The sequence below is a fragment of the Mobula hypostoma genome, chromosome 9 (genome assembly GCF_963921235.1).
Source record: "Mobula hypostoma chromosome 9, sMobHyp1.1, whole genome shotgun sequence".
In the NCBI taxonomy this organism is placed as follows: Eukaryota; Metazoa; Chordata; class Chondrichthyes; order Myliobatiformes; family Myliobatidae; genus Mobula; species Mobula hypostoma.
The window spans coordinates 127,334,255-127,352,927 of NC_086105.1; the positions used below are offsets into that span (position 1 = coordinate 127,334,255).

General features: G+C 42.3%; 1 protein-coding gene across 1 annotated transcript in view; it reads right to left on the bottom strand.

Annotated features, from left to right (window-relative positions):
• Window positions 1–11,759: 11,759 nt before the first annotated feature.
• The window catches only part of cpped1 (calcineurin-like phosphoesterase domain containing 1), a 241,961-nt gene continuing 235,047 nt past the window's right edge, over window positions 11,760–18,673 (bottom strand). The window contains exon 4 of the mRNA XM_063059096.1: window positions 11,760–15,433. Coding sequence (XP_062915166.1) covers window positions 15,183–15,433 — 251 coding nt within the window. The 3' untranslated portion in view covers window positions 11,760–15,182. The remainder of the gene's footprint in view (window positions 15,434–18,673) is intronic.

Consider the following 18,673-nt stretch of genomic DNA (forward strand, 5'->3'; position numbering starts at 1 on the left):
TTTGCTAGAAGAAGTACGTGAGTCTCTGGGGTAATGCCTTCTACAAAAGCTATTTGGAGTCAGGTGTTGCAATCAACGAGATGAGATTGGAGGTGTGGGTTGTAGAGGTGCCCTGTCTGATTTTAAAAAAAGACACACAAAGTCAGGTTACTGATAGAGCCTGCTCTTCTCAAGAAATATCTGTTTATATGCATCGTGCCTCAATCAAAACAATGTTCAGAGGACCTTAGAAGAAGAACTGTAGAGATACATCAAGCTGGAAAAGGCTACAAAAGTATTTCTAAAGACCTGACTATTCATCAGTCCGAAGTAAGAGAAATTGTCTACAAATGGAGGAAATTCAGTACTGTTGCTACTCTCCCTAGGAGTGGACGTCCTAGAAAGATCACACCAAGAGCACAACGTGCAGTGCTGAAGGAGGTGAAAAAGAACCCAAGGGTAACAGCAAAAGAGCTGCAGAAGTCTCCAGAACTTTCTAAAATCTCTGTTGATGTGCCCACAATAAGAAAAACACTGAAAAAGAATGGTGTTTATGGAAAGACACCACGGAGGAAACCATTGCTCCCCAAAAAAAAACATTGCTGAATGTTTCAGGTTTGTAAAAGTTCATCTGGATGTTCTACTATGCTTCTGGGACAAAGTTCTGTAGACAGATGAGACAAAAGTTGAACTTTTGGCAGAAATGCACATTGCTATGTTTGGAGGGAAAAGGGTGCTACACACCACCACCGAAACCTCATCCCAACTGTGAAGCATGGTGGAAAGAGCATCAGGGTTTGGGACTGCTTTGCTGCCTCTGGGCCTGTTCAGCTTGCAATTGTTGAGAGAACAATTAATTCAAAATGGTATTAAAACATTTTACAGGAGAATGTCAGGGTAGCAGTCCATCACCTGAAGCATAATAGAAGTTGGATAATGCAACAAGACAATGATCCGAAAGATAAATCAACAAAATCAACAACAGAATGGTTTAAAAAGAAGAAAATTTGTGTTTTGGAATGGCCGAGTCAATGTCCTAACCTTAATCCTGTAGAAATGTTGTGGAAGACCTGAAGCAAGCAGTTCATGCAAGGAAGCCCACCAGCATTCCAGAGTTGAAGCAGCTGAAGGAGGAATGGCCTAAAGTTATTTCAAGCCGATGTGCAGGACTGATCCGACAGTTACTGGAAACATTTGGTTGAATTATTGCTGTACAAGGAGGTCACACCAGTTACTGAAAGCAAAGGTTCACGTACTCTTTCCAACATGTAATATTGGATCATTTTTCTCAAGGGTAATGCTTTTTGAGTTACTTATTTAATTGGGTTCTCCGTATCTAGTTTTAGGACTTCCGTAAAGATCTGATCACATTTTAGGTCATATTTATGCAGAAACAGAGAAAATTATACAGGGTTAACAAACTTTCTAATACCATTGTATACCTCTCATAACTTTGTATACCTCTATCAAATCTCCCCTCATTGTCCTACGCTCCAGGGTTGTCCTAATCTATTCAACCCTTCTCCTTCACCCAGGCCCTCAAGATCCAGCAAAATCCTTGTAAATTTTCTCTGTATTCCTTCAATCGTATTGATATCTTTCCTGCAGTGAGGTGTCCTGTACTGCACCACAATAGGAAAGGGGGGAGGGGGATACAAGATTGACTTAATATAAAGAGATAATACTGCTGGAAATGCAAATTTAAAATGATGATGAAAACACTCAGCAGCATTTGTAGTGGTGACACAGAGTCAACATTTAAAATCAATGACCTAGTTAATACTCCACAGAAAAATTTGGATCTACATGCAAATGGACAAAACTATTTTATTTCATTACATGCAAATGATGTCATATGAAACAAATAAGTACCCAAATAGATTTTCAATGAAAGGCAAGAATTGGCCTGAAGACTCTGAAAAGAAATCTTGCACTGGTAGTAGGATTTAAATTTGACAATGTAAATTAGCATTTACAAAGTAAGAATAATGATTGGAATTATAAATCCAGAATGGTAAACTAAGCCTAATAGTTACAGTGACATTCTACAGTTGATTGGACATATCCATTTACAATATAAATTTACAAATAGGACATTAATGTTATTACAGAAGGTGCAAAGAAAAATCACAAAAATTATCCCTAAATAGGATGTCTTGTAAATTCCAGCAAGGCTGAATAGTACTTCGGTTTTCACATTTAATGCAGGCAACTTCCTGAAATTGTAAATCAGAAACCTGAGACCTGAGTGAACAGGACAAGAAGCTGTGGTTCTGCTTAATTAACCTGACTGAAGGATGGCAAATGAACAATACAAGGACTGAGAAGTGTAAATTAGAGTGTATGTAGTCAAGTGAAAATCAGGCAGGGAAAGAGGAACAAATAGTATGATTTTAAAAGAAAAACCAGAGATATAATGGAAAATGAAAAAAAAATTTCTTTTAAAAATCTGCTGCAATTAAAATTTGAAGGAGTGAGACTCCGCTTTAATAATTCCGTTTTCAGTACCAGAGTAAAGATGGCACTGATGAAACACAGTGATGCCTCACTAGCAACAAATATGCGACCATATTAATCACACTTTTTCTGGACCCCATCACTGCGATCAATAGCTTGTAACTTCCCTTTCAGTGTTGAGCTTTTGAGCTGCCTGTACAACCTGGTATTTTTGTGGTGTGAACTGAAGTCTCGAAGGTGCAGGATGGCTGCGAGTGATGTGTGTGGGCCAAATTGAGGCAGTGGGGCCTGAGAGTGAGGAACGAGCCAATGTTTGGCCATTACTGGAGTGGACTTGAAGCTGTTTGAAGCTGCAGATCCGAGATGTGGTATGAGCTGAGACAAGAGGGAGCCGAGGCGGTGGGCAAGAATGAGGTACGAGCTGATGTTTGACTGATTTATGTGTCAGGTGTGATTGGAAAGGGTCAGGTATGGGCCTAATTGAGGCGGTGGGGCCCAGGGCCCAAAGCCCAAAGCATATCGAAGCGGCAGGGCCTGGTTCTGAGAGCGAGAACCGTACCAATGTTTGGCCAATTTCACGCTGGGTCAGAATGAAAAGGTCTGCGTATCGGGGCTGGAAGCAAGGGATGGGCCAGTGTCCAGTTTGCTGTTCATCAAGGTTTACTTGTCTCTTCCTGCAACCAACTGCCGCAGGGTCTCGACCCAAAACGTCAATTGTGCTTTTTTCCTTTTTTCCATAGCTGCTGCCTGGCCAGCTGAGTTCTTTCAGCATTTTGTGTGTGTTGCTTTAATATCCAGACTTGTTTTTTTCACTCTTTATATATTTGAAAAAACTTTTGGTATCTCCTGACCTTCATATTTCATCTTTTCTCTCTTTATTTTAGATGCCTTCTCTTTGTTTTTTAAAGCTTTCCAATTCTCCAACTTCCCTCTAATTTTGCGATATTAAATGCCCCTCTTTTGTTTTTATGCTGTCTTTGACTTCTCTTGTGAGCCTCAGTTGACACATCCTCCCTTTAGAATACTTGTTCATCTATGGCATTCATGTATGGCAATTGTCCCATATCGGACCACAAAGCACTCCAGCAGGTGGTGAAAACTGCCCAGCGGATTATCGGCACCCAATTGCCCACCATTGAGAACATCTACCATAAGTGCTGCCTGGGCAGGGTGAAAAGCATTATCAGGGATGCATCTCACCCTAACCATGGACTTTTTACTCTCCTCTCATCCTGTAGGCGCTACAGAAGCCTCCGCTCCCGCACCAGCAGGCACAGGAACAGCTTCTTCCCTGAGGCTGTGACACTGCTGAACCTCTCATCACAGCGCTAAGCAGTACTGCATCTGTATTGTACTGTCTCAGTACTTTTATATATGTGTGCTGTAGCACTTTTTTAAAATTTGCAGTTATTTTGTAAGTAACACTATTCTTTGCATTTCTGGTCAGATGCTAAATGCATTTCATTAGCTTCATATCTGCACTCAGCACAATGACAATAAAGTTGAATCTAATTTAATCTAATCTTTGGAATGTATTGATCCAAATTGCCCCCAGAAACTCCAGCCATTGCTAATCTGCCATCAGGCTTGCTAGTGTCCACCTAATAAAAATATTGCAGTGGCAGAGGCGATTAACCAAGAAATAACTGAGGTTTGTAAGAACGGAACGGCAGTTGTCATGGGGGATTTTAACTTCCACATAGATTGGGTGAATCAGGTTGTCAAGGAAGTCTTGAGGAGGACTTCATAGAATGCATCCGTGATGGCTTTCTTGAGCAGCATGTTAGTGAACCTACAAGGGAAAATACTATCTTAGATCTAGTCCTGTGCAATGAGACAGGTAAGATTAACGCTCTTGTCGTCAGGGACCCTCTTGGAAAGAGTGATCATAGTATGATTGAATTTCGCATACAGATGGAGGATGGAATAGATCTAAAACTAGTGTTTTTTGCTTGAACAAGGAAGACTACAATGGGATGAGGGAGGAGTTGGCTAATGTGGATTGGGAGCACAGGCTATTTGGTAGGATAGTTGAGGAACAGTGGAATGCTTTCAAAGAGACTTTTCACAGTGCTCAACAAAAATATATTCCAATCAAAAGTAAGGACAGTATGTGTGGGGAAAGCCAGCCTTGGATAACTAAGGAAATAAAAGATAGTATCAGATTAAAAGCTCATGTGTACAAAGTCGCAAAGAGTAGTGGGAGACTGGAGGATTGGGAAAACTTTAAAAAGCAACAGAGAACAACTAAACAAGAAATAAGGAAAGGGAAGACAGAGTATGAAAGTAAATTAGCACAAAATCTAAAAACAGACAGCAAAAGTTTTTATAAATATATAAAGCGGAAGAGGGTGGCTAAAGTCACTGTAGGTCCCTTGGAAGACAAGAAGGGGAAATTGATATTGGGTGATAAGGAAATGGCTGAGGTATTGAACGACTATTTTGTGTCCGTCTTCATGGTGGAGGTCATGTCTAATACTGTATGCCAAGGAAGGATGTTATGGACAAAATGGGAGGTGAGGACCTTGATAAAATCACTGTCACTAAAGAGATAGTGATGAGCAAACTAGAGGGCCTGAAGGTAGATAAGTCCCCTGGTCCTGATGGGATGCATTTTAGGGGGCTGAAGGAATTGATGGAGGTTATAGTAGAAACGTTAGTAATCATTTATCAAAACTCTCTAGACTCTGGGCAGGTCCCGGCAGATTGGAAGACAGCAAATCTCACGCCAATTTTTAAAAAAGGATGTAGGCAAAAGACGGGCAACTGTAGACCAGTTAGCTTAACATCTACAGTTGGGAAAATGCTTGAAGCTGTCATTAAGGAGGAAATAGCGAAACATTTAGTAAGGAGTGGTTCCATTAGACAGATGCAGCATGGATGCCGAAAGGACAGGTTCTGTCTGACAAATCTACTGGAATTCTTTGAAGACATAATGAGTGCAGTGGATAGAGGGGAACAGGTGGATGTTGTATACTTGGATTTCTGGAAGGCGTTCGATAAGGTGCTGCACAAGAGATTTATAAATAAGATACAGATGCATGGAGTCGGATGAAGTGTATTGGTTAACCAAAGAAGGCAGAGAGTTAGTATAAATGGGTGTTTCTCCAGTTGGCAGTCAGTGGTAAGTGGGGTGCTGCAGGGGTTGGTGTTGGGCCCACAGCTGTTTACCATTTCCATTGATGATTTGGAAGAGGGGACTGAGTGTAGCATAGCAATATTTGCTGATGACACTGAGTGGAAAAGAAAATTGTACAGAGGATGTGGGATGTGGAGAGTCTGTAGAGGGATATACAAACGTTTGTAGCTAGGTTAAGTGAGTGGGCCAAGGTCTGCCAGATGGAATACAATGTTGGTAAATACAAGATCATCCACTTTGGAAGGAATAATAGAAGAGTAGATTATTATTTAAATGGTGAAAGATTGCAGTATGCTGTTGTGCAAAGGGACTTGGGAGTACTTGTTCATGAATCGCAAAAAGTTGGCATGCAGGTACACAGGTTATTAGAAGGCAAATGGAATGTTGGCCTTCATTGCTAGAGGGATTGAATTCAAGAGCAGGGAGGTCATGCTGCAACTTTACAGGGCACTGGTGAAGCCGCACCTGGAGTACTGCTTGCAGCTCTGATCTCCATACTTGAGAAAGGATATACTGGCTTTGGAGGCAGTGCAGAGGAGGTTCACCAGGTTGATTCCAGAGATGAAGGTGTTAACCTATGAGAGATTGAGTCACCTGGGACTATACTCTCTGGAATTCAGAAGAAAGAGAGGGGATCTTATAGAAACATACAACATTTTGAAAGGGATAGATAAGATAGAAGTAGGAAAGTTGTTTCCATTGGTAGATGAAGCTAGAACTAGGGGACATTGCCTCAAGATTCAGGGGAGAAGATTTAGGATGAGATGAGGAGAAACTGTTTTTCTCAGAGTGTAGTGAATCTGTGGAATTCTCTGCCCAGGGAAGCAGTTGAGGCTTTCTGACTAAATATATTTAAGATACAGTTAGATAGATTTTTACATAGTAAGGGAATTAAGGGTTATGGGGAAAAGGCAGGTAGATGGAGCTGAGTTTACGGACAGATCAGCCATGATCTTATTGAATGGCGGGGCAGGCTCGATGGGCCGGATGGCCTACTCCTGCTCCTATTTCTTATGTTCTTTCTGATCAATGTTCCCTCTAATTTGCAATGACTAGTGTGCGCAAAAATCTTGTGCTGTGCATTTTTTTGCCCAGAGTGCAACAATATATATGCACTGAATAATTTCTTCAATAAAAACAGTATAAATAAGCTAGTTGTAAAACCTGCAAATCATCGCAAGCTCCATGTTGTCAACACCATCTGCATCAGAAACCAGAAAAGGAAATGTGATTGTGTACAATCGTGAAATATACTTAACATTGCAACGAGGTAGAGGTGACCTTTTGTGCACAGCTTGCATTCCTTTGTGCGCTAGTAGCAAAAGATGTTGGGAACATTGCTTCCAATCAACTTTGACCAGCTCCTCTCTCATGCCTTGGTAATTCCTTTTACTTCAATGTAATACTGATAGATCGGACTTTATCTTCTCCCTCTCAAACTGCAGGGTGAATTCTATCATATTACAATCACTGACTCTTAAGGGTTCCTTTACCTTAAGCTCCCTAACCAAATCTAATTCATTACTCAACACCTAATCCAGAATCGCTTTTCGCCTCATAGGCTCAACCACAAGCTGCTCTAAAAAGTCATCTCGAAGGCATTCTAGAAATTCCCTCTCCTCGGATCTAGCATCAATCTGATTTTCCTAATGTAAATGCACACTGAAATGTCCCCATGACTTTTGTAACATTGCCCTTATTACATGCCTTTTCTATTTCTCAAGGCGTGAATACTACATATTAATAAATGTTACCGCACTCTTGCTTCCAGGTGGAGAGGTTCTGAGTTTAAGTACCACTTGAGGAATTTGAGAACATAAATTTTGGTTTACCACCTGTTACGAGAATACACATAAAATTAAGATGTTTGCTGGCCTGGGCTAGCATCAGTGGCATCAGCAGTTGGTCTGCCACCTGCCCTCAGGGGAAGGAGAGATAAGGAACAATGGAGCAGCGTCTGGAGATGTGTAATGAAGGGATGTGGGAGGAAGAGCTGTCTGGAGCGGCTCCCCCCTTTGAGCCCTGAACTGTTTGAAGTGATGGACAGGCGATACCCCAGCAGGGGGATAAAAAGGGACAGGTTCGCTAAGACAGACACACACGCCACCCGAGGTAACGAGACCCTGGAAGCGGTGCGCTTCTCACGAGTGGGTGAGAAGTCCCAGACAACGACAAGGGTGGAAAGGTACGATCAGCGGGAACCCGGTGTGTGTCCGCCCTTGCCTGGGTGCCGGGTTCACTGCAGAGGATCGACCGCATCTGGAGGAGGGGTCACAGTCGGTGACCTCAGGTGACATCACCAAGGACCCGCCCAAATGCTGTTTGTGAGCCATCCCGCTGGTCTGTGAGTGAAGCAGTGTTCTGAATGATCAGTTGTTCCTATTCTGTCTCTCTTCCCCCACCTTGTCCATCGCCATGGCAACGATTACTGCGAACTGAACTACAAACTGGACTGAACTTTGAGTCATTTTGAAATTGGTCATTTACCCCTAGACAACGATAGAGCTTGATTGATGCTGTTATCTTAATTCTGTGCACATGTGTGGTTATCATTGTTGAATTGTTGCATTTATTATCCTTTCGATTACTGTGTTGCTTGTTTCTTTAATAAAACTTTCTTAGTTCTAGTACTCCAGACTCCAACTGAGTGATCCATTTCTGCTGGTTTGGCAACCCAGTTACGGGGTACGTAACACACCGAAGGACTGTTACAATGTCAAAGGTGCTGCTTTACAGGTGAGATGTTAAATCAAGGCTTCTTGTTTCTCAGTTACGCCATTGAGAAGATTTTCTTGGTTTCCTGGCCAACTATTATCCATTAATTAATATTGCAAACTGAACATTTTTTCCCTCACTGTTTACAATAGCTTGCTTTGTCTTACTAAAGACTGGCACAGATCCTATATTTTAACTATGACTACACATCCAAAGGTATGACATTGGCTTGGGGCTTTTGAGATCAGAAAAAGTTACTGTTAGAATACAAGTACTTCAAATTCCTTCACCCGCTTCTTCATCAACCTGACCAACTGTTACCTATTAACCCTGATTAAAGATTAAGTAGCCGTACAATTTATTCTGCTGACACTTGGTGTGTGGAGGAACATGGCACTAATCAACTTTATGATTAGTTTGACATTAATGTTGCCTTTGCCAGTGCTGATCAAATTCTGTGAATAAATTAAACACGGAGGATTAATGTTCTGCTGCAGCCTTATTTGGATAAACTGCTGCATTTTGCTAAATTTGTACATAATTGCCTGTAATTCTGGTCCAAAGCAATTTTTGGGTTGTGAATTCACATGTTTATTGTATGAGTTGATGTCATGTTTTCTTTATCCAAGGGTTTTTTTCACAGATTTTTAGGTAAATATAGAACAGTCTATATGTAGATTGTTAGCACCAATTATATGGTTGTCATCTAATTAATAAGACCTCGTCACTGATGCACTCTATTAACAATGATATGTGAAGCTGACGTTGAAGTGGATCATTTATTTTCTCTGCTTGCTCTCTGAAATGGTTTGTGATTTTTTTTCTGGGTTAATGCTACCATATGGACATGTAATTCAGTTACATCTATGCTGTCTGTGGTTGCTAGGGCAGGATAATTGTACCAGCTTTTTTCTTTCTGACACTGCCACTATGTTTTGCAACTTCCAGATTAACTTTCTTAGTTTGAGATTTCCATGTAATACTGTGCAAGATGATCAAATTTTGCATGTAGACTCTGACAGTCAAATGTAAATCAGGATTATGATTGCAAATAATACCTCATAGACTTAGCTGAGAATTTGATGCTCCTCTAAGCTTTACTAATGCAGTGAGCACTCTCATCCGTCCATCATTGTGGGCTCCAGCTGGGGGTGGGAGGGCAGGACAGTACAGGCTAGCTAGGACACATATGCGACACACAGTTATGTTCTGAGTGTGGGACGTGTGTATGTCAAATGTGCAGCTATATATTTGAAGTCCTGCACAAGTCAAGGCTGAATGGAGCAGATGAAATTTTAGGTGTGCAAAATTTCCAAAAGACAGAGGTGCATTAAGTGCTAGTGTGACTTCCTTCTTAGTGATTCGGTGTAGTACTGTCTTTATTACATCAGCTACCTCAATAAACCTCGCTCCTAAAGCCCAACCACTCATGTGCAAGTGCACCTTTCCCACTCTGCACTTCAATCTTGTGATTGGTGGGTGCAGGGAAGAAGCCCAGCAAAGCACATTCAAGCTTACCCCCCAGCCCCATCCAGCACACCCCTCTGCATTACACTCACAACCATATTCCCACATTGTCACGAACAGGAAGCAATGTTACAGAGGAAGAGCTCCTGGCTGCAATTGGAACTTGCTTTGTCGTGGCATATTACAGCTACAAAAAATTGTCAGCGGCACTAGGCCAAACCATTGCGTTCCCATTTGTAACACGTTGACTTTCAGCGGGGTTGGAATCAAGGTTCAAGGGGCACGGTCATAAATAGATTTGAGAGATAATGTGAAAAGAGTATTGAAGGGAATATCCAAAAGAAATATTCAGCAGGATTTTAATTCCAATTATACCTTTTAGATTTAGCTGAAACCCTGATTACAGAGGAGTTCTGTGACAAGTAGAGATGAGGAGATTTTTTGGCAGTGTACGTTCAGTGTTCAGCCTCAACTCCAGATAAAAGGCATTTTTCCTTTTCAAAATTTGGAATTCTGCTTCCTCCTTCCAAACAGCATCTCCAGCACTTCCTCAATTCCAAAATAGACCCTACCTGAAGGTGGACTATAGTGGCTGACAGCGGAAAAGTGACCCCACTATTTAACAAAGCAAAGAGGAGTAAATTAGGATACTGCAGTAAAATTCCAATGCCCATTATATGATTGTCTAGGATTCCCAATGATGCAGCCTCTGGCTCACTTGGGTACCGATTCCCTTTTACCCTCCAACACAATGACACCCTGGTTCCTGTACTCCTTTAGTCACCAGGGGAGTTGTGGTTAGTGAGGAAGGTTGTCAAGAGATTCAGCAGGATATAGATTATTTTAAATCTGGGCTGAGCAATGGTAGGTGGAATTTAATCTGGACAATTTGGGAGATCAAATGCAAGAGGTAAGCATACAGTAAGTGGCAAAACTCCAAGGAGCGTTAATGCGCTGAAGGATCCTGGGATGGAAATCTGTAGCTCCACCATCTCGGCAACTTACTTGCAAACGTTTTGTCACCGTGTGAGGAGACATTGTCAGCGCTTTGTTGATTGTGCAACCATCAACCACCCGAGCTACACATCTACTGAATTACGTCCATCTATAGCTCCATATTGCAACAACAGTGGATAGGGTGGCAAAGCAGGCATGCGGCACCATTGCCTTAATTGGTCAGGGCAATGTTGTAGGTCTATAAAATTTGGTTAGGACACATTTGGAGTATTTTGTGCAGCTCTGATTGCCATACTGTAACAAGGATGTGGAGACTTTGGAGAGAGTGAATCAGTTGTTCACCAGGATGCTGCCTGGCTTAAAGAATATAAACTAGAGGGAGAGGTTAGATCAACATAAGATTATTTTCTGTAGAACTTCAGAAACTGAGGGGCAACCTGATAGAAGTACATAACATTTTCAGAGATGTAGATAGAGTAGTTAGTCTTTTTTGCCAAGATTGGAATGCCAAATACTAAGGACATAATTTGAAGGTGAGAGGGGGAAATTATAAAGGCGGTACATGAGGCAAGTTCTTATTTACACGGGATGTAGATACCTGGAAAGGATTGCCAGAGGAAACAATAGAATGGCAACGTTTAAGGGGAATATAGACTGGCAGATATAGAGGGATACAGACCACATGTAGGCAGCTGAGAGAAGGCATCATAATCTTGGTGGGCTGACTTTCTCAGACTGGCAGGTTGTGACAAGTATGGTACCACAGTGATTTGTGGATGTGATTTTGCGGTTATTTATGATCTATATCAATGATTTGTCTTGTTGGCCTCTATTACAAGATAGCTCAGTACAGGGTAGCATAGCAGGGGCTATGAGTCTACACCTTTCCCCTGGCTAAGGGCTCCACGGCCAGGGACCAGAGTCTCAAAATAAAAGGACTGACCTGAAGAGAAATTTCTTCAAGTTGAAGGCGGTGAATCTTAGATGGGCCGCAGCTATGCCTGCCTTTTCGTTGGCTACATAGAACAGTCATTGCTTCAAGCCTTCCCTGGTCATGCTCCTCAACTCTTCCTGTGCTACATTGATGTCTGCATTGATGCTGCTTCATGCACCCATGCTGAGCTCGTCAATTTCATCAACTTTGCCTCCATATTCCACCCTGCCCTTAAATTCACTTGGTCTGTTTCTCCCCTTTCTTGATCTCTCTTCCTCCAATTCTGGAGTCAAACGGTCTTTCGACATCTTTTATAAACCTACCATTCCCACAGTTATCTTGACTATAGTTCTTCCCGCCCTGTCTCCTGTAAAAACACTATTCCCTTTCCTCAGTTCCTTTGTCGCTGCCGTATCTATCCCCAGGATGAGGCTTTCCTTAAAGAACGGGGTCTTCCTTCCTCCACCTTTGATGGTGTCGTCACCCACATCTCCTCCATTTCCCAGACATCCGCGCTCACCCCATCTTCCCGCCGTCTTAGCAGTGATAGAGTTCCTCTTGTCCTCACCTACCATCCAACAAATCATTCTCTGCAACTTCCGCCATCTTCAATGGGATCCTACCACCAATCACATCTTTATCTCCCTATGTCCCCCACTGCCACTTTCCACAGCGATCATGCCCTCTGTGATGCCCTTGTCCATTCAGCCCTCTCCATTAATTTCCCATCTGGCACGTATCCCTGCAAGCAACAGAACTACCTTGTCTCCTCCCTTACCTCCATTCAGGGCCCCAAGCAGCCCTCCCCGGTGGGGGAACACTCCACCTCCGAACCTGTTGGGGTTATCTAAAGTATCCAGTGCTCCTGATGCAGTTGCCCCTAAATTAGTGAGACCCAAAATAAACTGGAGAAATGTTTCGTCATGCACTCCTGCTCCATCTGCTGAAAGTGGAAGTTTCTGGTCGCCAACCATTTTAATTCCTACCCCCAGTCGCATTCCAACATGTCGCTCCATGGGCCTCCTGCCTTGCCACTCTCAGAATGGAGGAGTAAACCTCATATTCCATGTAGGTAGCCTCCAACTTGATGGCCTGAACATCATTTTCTCCTTCTGATAATCTTTTCCCCTACTCCCTTCCCTCTTCTTCTATTCCACACTCTGATTTCTTACCTCTTCACCTTGGTGCCTCTCTGTCTTCACTTTCTCCTATGGTCCACTTTCCCCTCCTATCAGATTCCTCCTTCTCCAGCCCTTCACCTTTCCCACCCATCTGGTATTACCTATCACCTTCTAGAGAGTCCTCGTTCCCTTCCACCAACCTATTTATTCTGGCATCTTCCCCCATCCTTTCCAGTCCTTGGCCCGAAATGTTGATGCTTTATTCATTTTCATAGATGCTGATTCACCTGCAGCGTTCCACCACCCTTTTGTGTGTGTTGCAGTGAATCTTAAGATAGACTTTGAGAATTCTAGACAATGAACTCATTCAAAACAGAAATTGAGACTTTTTAAACATTGAGGGTTATGAGGATGGTGATAAGGTTAAAAAAATCAGACATGTACTTGATAAAAGGTGTAGCATGCCCAAAAGGACCAGATGGCCTAGTTCAGGCTCTATTTCTCATGTAAATAGAATTCCAAGCATGTATTATATATAATATGCTGGCTTAAAACTTGAATCCATTTCTACTGACAGCATATGCTAAGCTTAAGAAAGCATGTAAAAATTAGTTTTGGGCTGTTGCGCTACACTAACTTCAATAAAGTCTTGTGATTTTTTAATATTATTTCTCAAATGTTATCAGGCATAAATTTCTAAAGCTAGCGTTTCCATGTTGAAGTATCAGAATACTTGGATTCTTCCAATACTGATACCCACTCCACTTGTCTGATTAAATGATCAAGCAGTGTTACTTACACATCTATGATCCATGCTGGGAGTTAAAGTAATGGAAATTATGAGTACGTACTGGAGAGATCACAACATGGTAAGTGGTGAATCTGTGGAATTCGTTGCCACAGGCCAGGTCATTGGGTATATTTAAGGCAGAGGTTGACAGATTCTTGATTAATCAGGGCATGAAGGGTTACAGGGAGAAGGCAGGAGATTGGGCGTGAGAGGGAAAATGGATCAGCCATGATGAAATGGAGATGCAGACCTGATGGGCCAAATGTCCTAATTCTGCTCCTGTATCTTATGGTCCCATAATAGCGCATTGGGAAATTTAAGTGGTGACACGAGAGATTGTGTCTTGCTCCAGATTCCAGCATCTGCAAATTGCTGGAGCAGCTCAGTGTCTCAAGCAGTGAATACGGGTATGAAGGACCAGATGCAGAGTCCTGGCCCGAAACACCATCCTTTTGCCTCCACAGATGCAACCAGCATTCCTCCAGAAATTGTTCTATTTCTTGTGAAATTGACTTACACTTTGCTATTTTGTATAATTCAGCTGAACTAAAGACAGAATCGCTGTTGTGAAGAGTTATAGAAATGTCATGGTTACACTGATCTGATTCCTCCACGATCGCAGAGGTGTCCACACTGTTGTCATTCACGAAACATGCAGCTACTGTATAGAAACTGCAAAGCAAAAATGCCCTCAAAGAGAAGTCTGATAATGACCAGATAAAGCTTTTTCCTTTGTGTTGTATTTATCGACATGCTGTCTTGAAGATGACTTCTCGGATCACGTGATACACTCTCAATGCCGCAGTAGAGTAATAACCGTTATTGTTGTCCTCACAAGCTCATTGATACAGCAACAATTTTGCAGTCAGTGTCCAGAAACCTACCAGTCTGATTACATTGGAAACAACAGACCGCACACAATAGCATTGAGTTTGTGCTGATACCGACCCCAAAACATTTCCCATGTGTGGAACTGTTTTCCGAATTATGGGGGAGTATAAAAACTTCAGGGGTTTTTTTGCATTTATAACCAGACTGTAATGAAAGTAACAATGGGCTCAAGCTGCCTTGTTACCACAGCGACATCCAATTAACACTCTGGTTGGACACATACCCAAGTGTCTGCCTGAGATTCTGTCCAATGGCAAGCCTCTGAAGTGATCATTAAATTGTACCACATGTGAAATCGTGCCTTGTGTCAGAAGAAAATTGCTGTAATTTTTTTTAATTGATTACCTAACAATGAACACCAAATCCTTACTACCACTTTTACTAATTAAGCTGTATTTTTGGCTTTTCTTGCTTATATTTCTTTTATTATTTGCGACACTTCAGAGTGTGACAGACTGTATAGAGAGCCAAGTATACATCATGAATTCAAGTGATGACAGCTGACAGCGATGACACAGTCACTAGCAAAAATAGAGCCACAAAGAGCCTGAAAATTATACCCATAACTGCTTAAAATAACAGTCATCTGTCTAAAAAAATATAGTAAAACAATTTGGTAGATTTGCACTATGGAAGCTCTGACTTTATAACATCTTAAAGTAAATCAACAAACTTCAGCAGATGTTTAAATTTATCCACTGATGGTCCTCAACTGCCCATTCTCACCACTATTCAGTGTCGGTGGAGGTTTGGAACGTTTTCTTCACTATGGTGGGAGATCACCTCGTTCACTGTAACATCACTGAGTTCATCCAGACTGATGTATTTGTGATGGACGTGGTTCTCTGTCACTGCTACCACCCGCACACCATGCTTGTCCGGTCCCAGCTGACAGCCTATGGCCGAAGTCACTACCATATCCAGGTTATTAAACTTGCCACCGGCGTTCCGATGGTAATGGCCAGAGAAGACAGCCTTCACACCTGGAACAGAGCCAAAAAAAAAAATCCATGTATTAAGATGTATTAATATTACTGGGAAGCTTGGGGCTTGAGTTTGCCATCGTAGTGTAGTGGTTAGCACAACACCTTACAACAGCCAGCTGTAAGATCAGGGTTCAAATCCCACCACTGTCTGTAAGCAGATTATGCATTCTCCCCATTTATTATGTGGCTTTACTCTCACTTCCTCCCACATTCCAAAGATGTATGGGTTAGGGTTAGTGAGTTCTGAATCAGAATCAGAATCTGGTTTATTATCACCAGCACGCGTCGAGAAATTTGTTAATGTAGCAGCAGCAGTTCAATGCAGTATATAATATAGAAGAAGGAAAAAAATAATAATAGATAAATAAGAAAATCAGTTACAGTATATGTAAATTAAATAGATTTTAAATTGTGCAAAAAACAGAAATAATATATAATAAAAAAGTGAGGTAGTGTTCACAGGTTCAATGTCCATTTAGGAAATGGATGGCAGAGGGGAACAAGCTGTTCCTAAATCGCTGAGTGTGTGCCTTCAGGCTTCTGTACCTCCTACTTGATGGTAACAGTGAGGAAAGGGCATGCCCTGGGTGCTGGAGGTCCTTAATAATGGACGTTGCCTATTTGAGATACTGCTCCCTGAAGATATCCTGGGTACCTTGCGGGCTAGTGCCCAAGATGGAGCCGACTAAATTTCCAACCCTCTGCAGCTTCTTTCAGTCCTGTGTAGGCACCAGAACCATAGTGACAATTGCGGGCTGCCCAGCACAATCCTCACTGATTTGATTTGACTCAAACAATGCACTTCACTGTATGTTTCAATGTACATGCAAAACATTTTTTTAGATGCATTTCACTTCTTTCTTCAGCTTCTTTTAGCAAGCACCCTCATGTCAAAGTGTTCCATAATGATCAGCTTGCATATCAGCCATGCAAGGAATTTTGAAGGGTGTTTATATATTTTACAACTAGTCTCTCAAATTATGATTACTTACCACTGTACTCTACTGGATTCCTCTGAATGAAGGCAATATGGAAACTGATATGTTGTTCCAAAGAGCCAACGGAATCAGCGAAGAATACTTTTATAAGCACTAAATCTACACAGATTTACACAGCTCTTTGCTGGGTGAGCTGGCACTTTCTTTCCCACCACAGTATTTCCCCTTGATCTTTTCAAAAGAGTGCGGCAAGCCTCAGAGCTGACAAGTCAGTGCACTGGGACCTTGGGGAAAGCTCTTGAAATTCCCCAATGTGGCCAAGTTTGTCGCTGCCAGCTGCTACAAGCCACAGCTATATTGTGATGTTACAAACAAACTATAACAACAAGCCCTAGAAATTTAATATTAAGTAAATGATCTAATTTATGTCCAAGTTCAAAGGGAATATTTGGTCAAATTATTCTTGTATATTGCTGCTTTTAAGTGCAAAAGAAGAGCAGCATTGCTTTGGAAAACCTTTCCCCTGTCTTAGTCTGGAATTGAAGCAAAATTCACAGGTTGGTGTTCAACTTCCATGCCTATGGCAGAGCAGAAAGCTCACCAAATGTGCCAGGGTCACATCTCTGATTTAGCAACATTGTGAGAGGATGTGCTTTTCACATCCCCTGCATTAACCCTTAAGAAGAGCAGGCTAGCCAGCTTTATTTTTATAGATAACATGGAAAAGAAATACCAGGAGAACACTTTACCTCTTCTACCTATCTGCTCACAGTTTCATACTTTCTTGCCCCCCCCCCCGACACTCCATCCACCTAGCTACCCCTCACCTATCACTTGCTAGCTTGTACTCCTTTCCCTGGCTATTCTGGCTTTCTGTCTCCTGCCTTTCCAGTCCTCAGGAATGGTCTCAACCCAAAATGCTACTGTTTATTCCCCTCCATAGATGCTGCCAAACTTTCTTAATTCCTCCAGCATTTTGTGTTGTCCAAAAAAGCAGGAGAGTGGTGTTTTAACTTCTGAGTCAAATAATAACACAGCAGTGAAAGAAAAGGCCAGCAAGGCTATGCAGCTAATAACCAGTTCCAGAGGCCTGGGTTCGATCGCGTTTCCGGGTGTTGTCTGTGCAGAGTTTGCATGTTTCTCCGGTGATTATGTAAGTGTTCTCTTGATGTCTGGTTTCCTCCCACATCTGAAAGACTTGTGAGTTAGCTGCTGTAAGTCTGTTCCCATGTGTGAGTGATTGTTAAATCTATCCCCATGTGTGAGTGAGTGTTAAATCTGTGCCCGTGTGTGAGTGAGTGGTAAATCTGTCTCCGTGTGTGTGTGGTAAATCTGTCCCCATGTGTGTGTTAAATCTGTCCCCATGTGTGTGTGAGTGTTAAATCTGTCCCCGTGTGTGTGTGAGTATTAAATCTGTCCCCGTGCGTGTGTTAAATCTGTCCCAGTGTGTGAGTGAGTGTTAAATCTGTCCCCATGTGTGAGTGAGTGGTAAATCTGTCCCTGTATGTAAGTGAGTGTTAAATCTGTCCCCGTGTGTGTGTGAGTGTTAAATCTGTCCCGGCGTGTGAGTGAGTGGTAAATTTGTCCCCGCGTGTGTGTGAGTGTTAAATCTGTCCCCGAGTGTGTGTGTGTGTGAGTATTAAATCTGTACCCGTGTGTGAGTGAGTGTTAAATCTGTCCCCATGTGTGAGTGAGTGTTAAATCTGTCCCCGTCTGTGTGTGTGTGTGTGTGTGTGAGTATTAAATCTGTCCCCGTGTGTGTGTGAGCAGTAAATCTATCCGTGTGTGTGAGTGAGTGTTAAATCTGTGCCCGTGTGTGAGTGAGTGTTAAATCTGCCCCCGTGTGTGTGTGAGTGGTAAATCTGTGCCCGTGTGTGAGTGAGTGGTAAATGTGTCCCCGTGTGTGTGTGTGTGTTAAATCTGTCCCCGTGTGTGAGTGAGTGTTAAATCTGTGCCCATGTGCGTGTGAGTGGTAAATCTATCCGTGTGTGTGAATAAGTGTTAAATGTGCCCGTGTGTGAGTGAGTGTTAAATCTGTCCCCCTGTGTGTGTGAGTGGTAAATCTGTGCCCATGTGTGTGTGAGTGGTAAATCTGTGCCCGTGTGTGAGTGAGTGGTAAATCTGTTCCGGTGTGTGAGTGAGTGGTAAATCTGTCCGTGTGTGTGTGTGTGTGTGTGTGAGTGAGTGGTAAATCTGTACCAGTGTGTGTGTGTGTTAAATCTGTCCTGGTGTGTGTGTGAGTGTTAAATCTGTCCCGGTGTGTGTGTGTGTGTTAAATCTGTCCCGGTGTGTGAGTGAG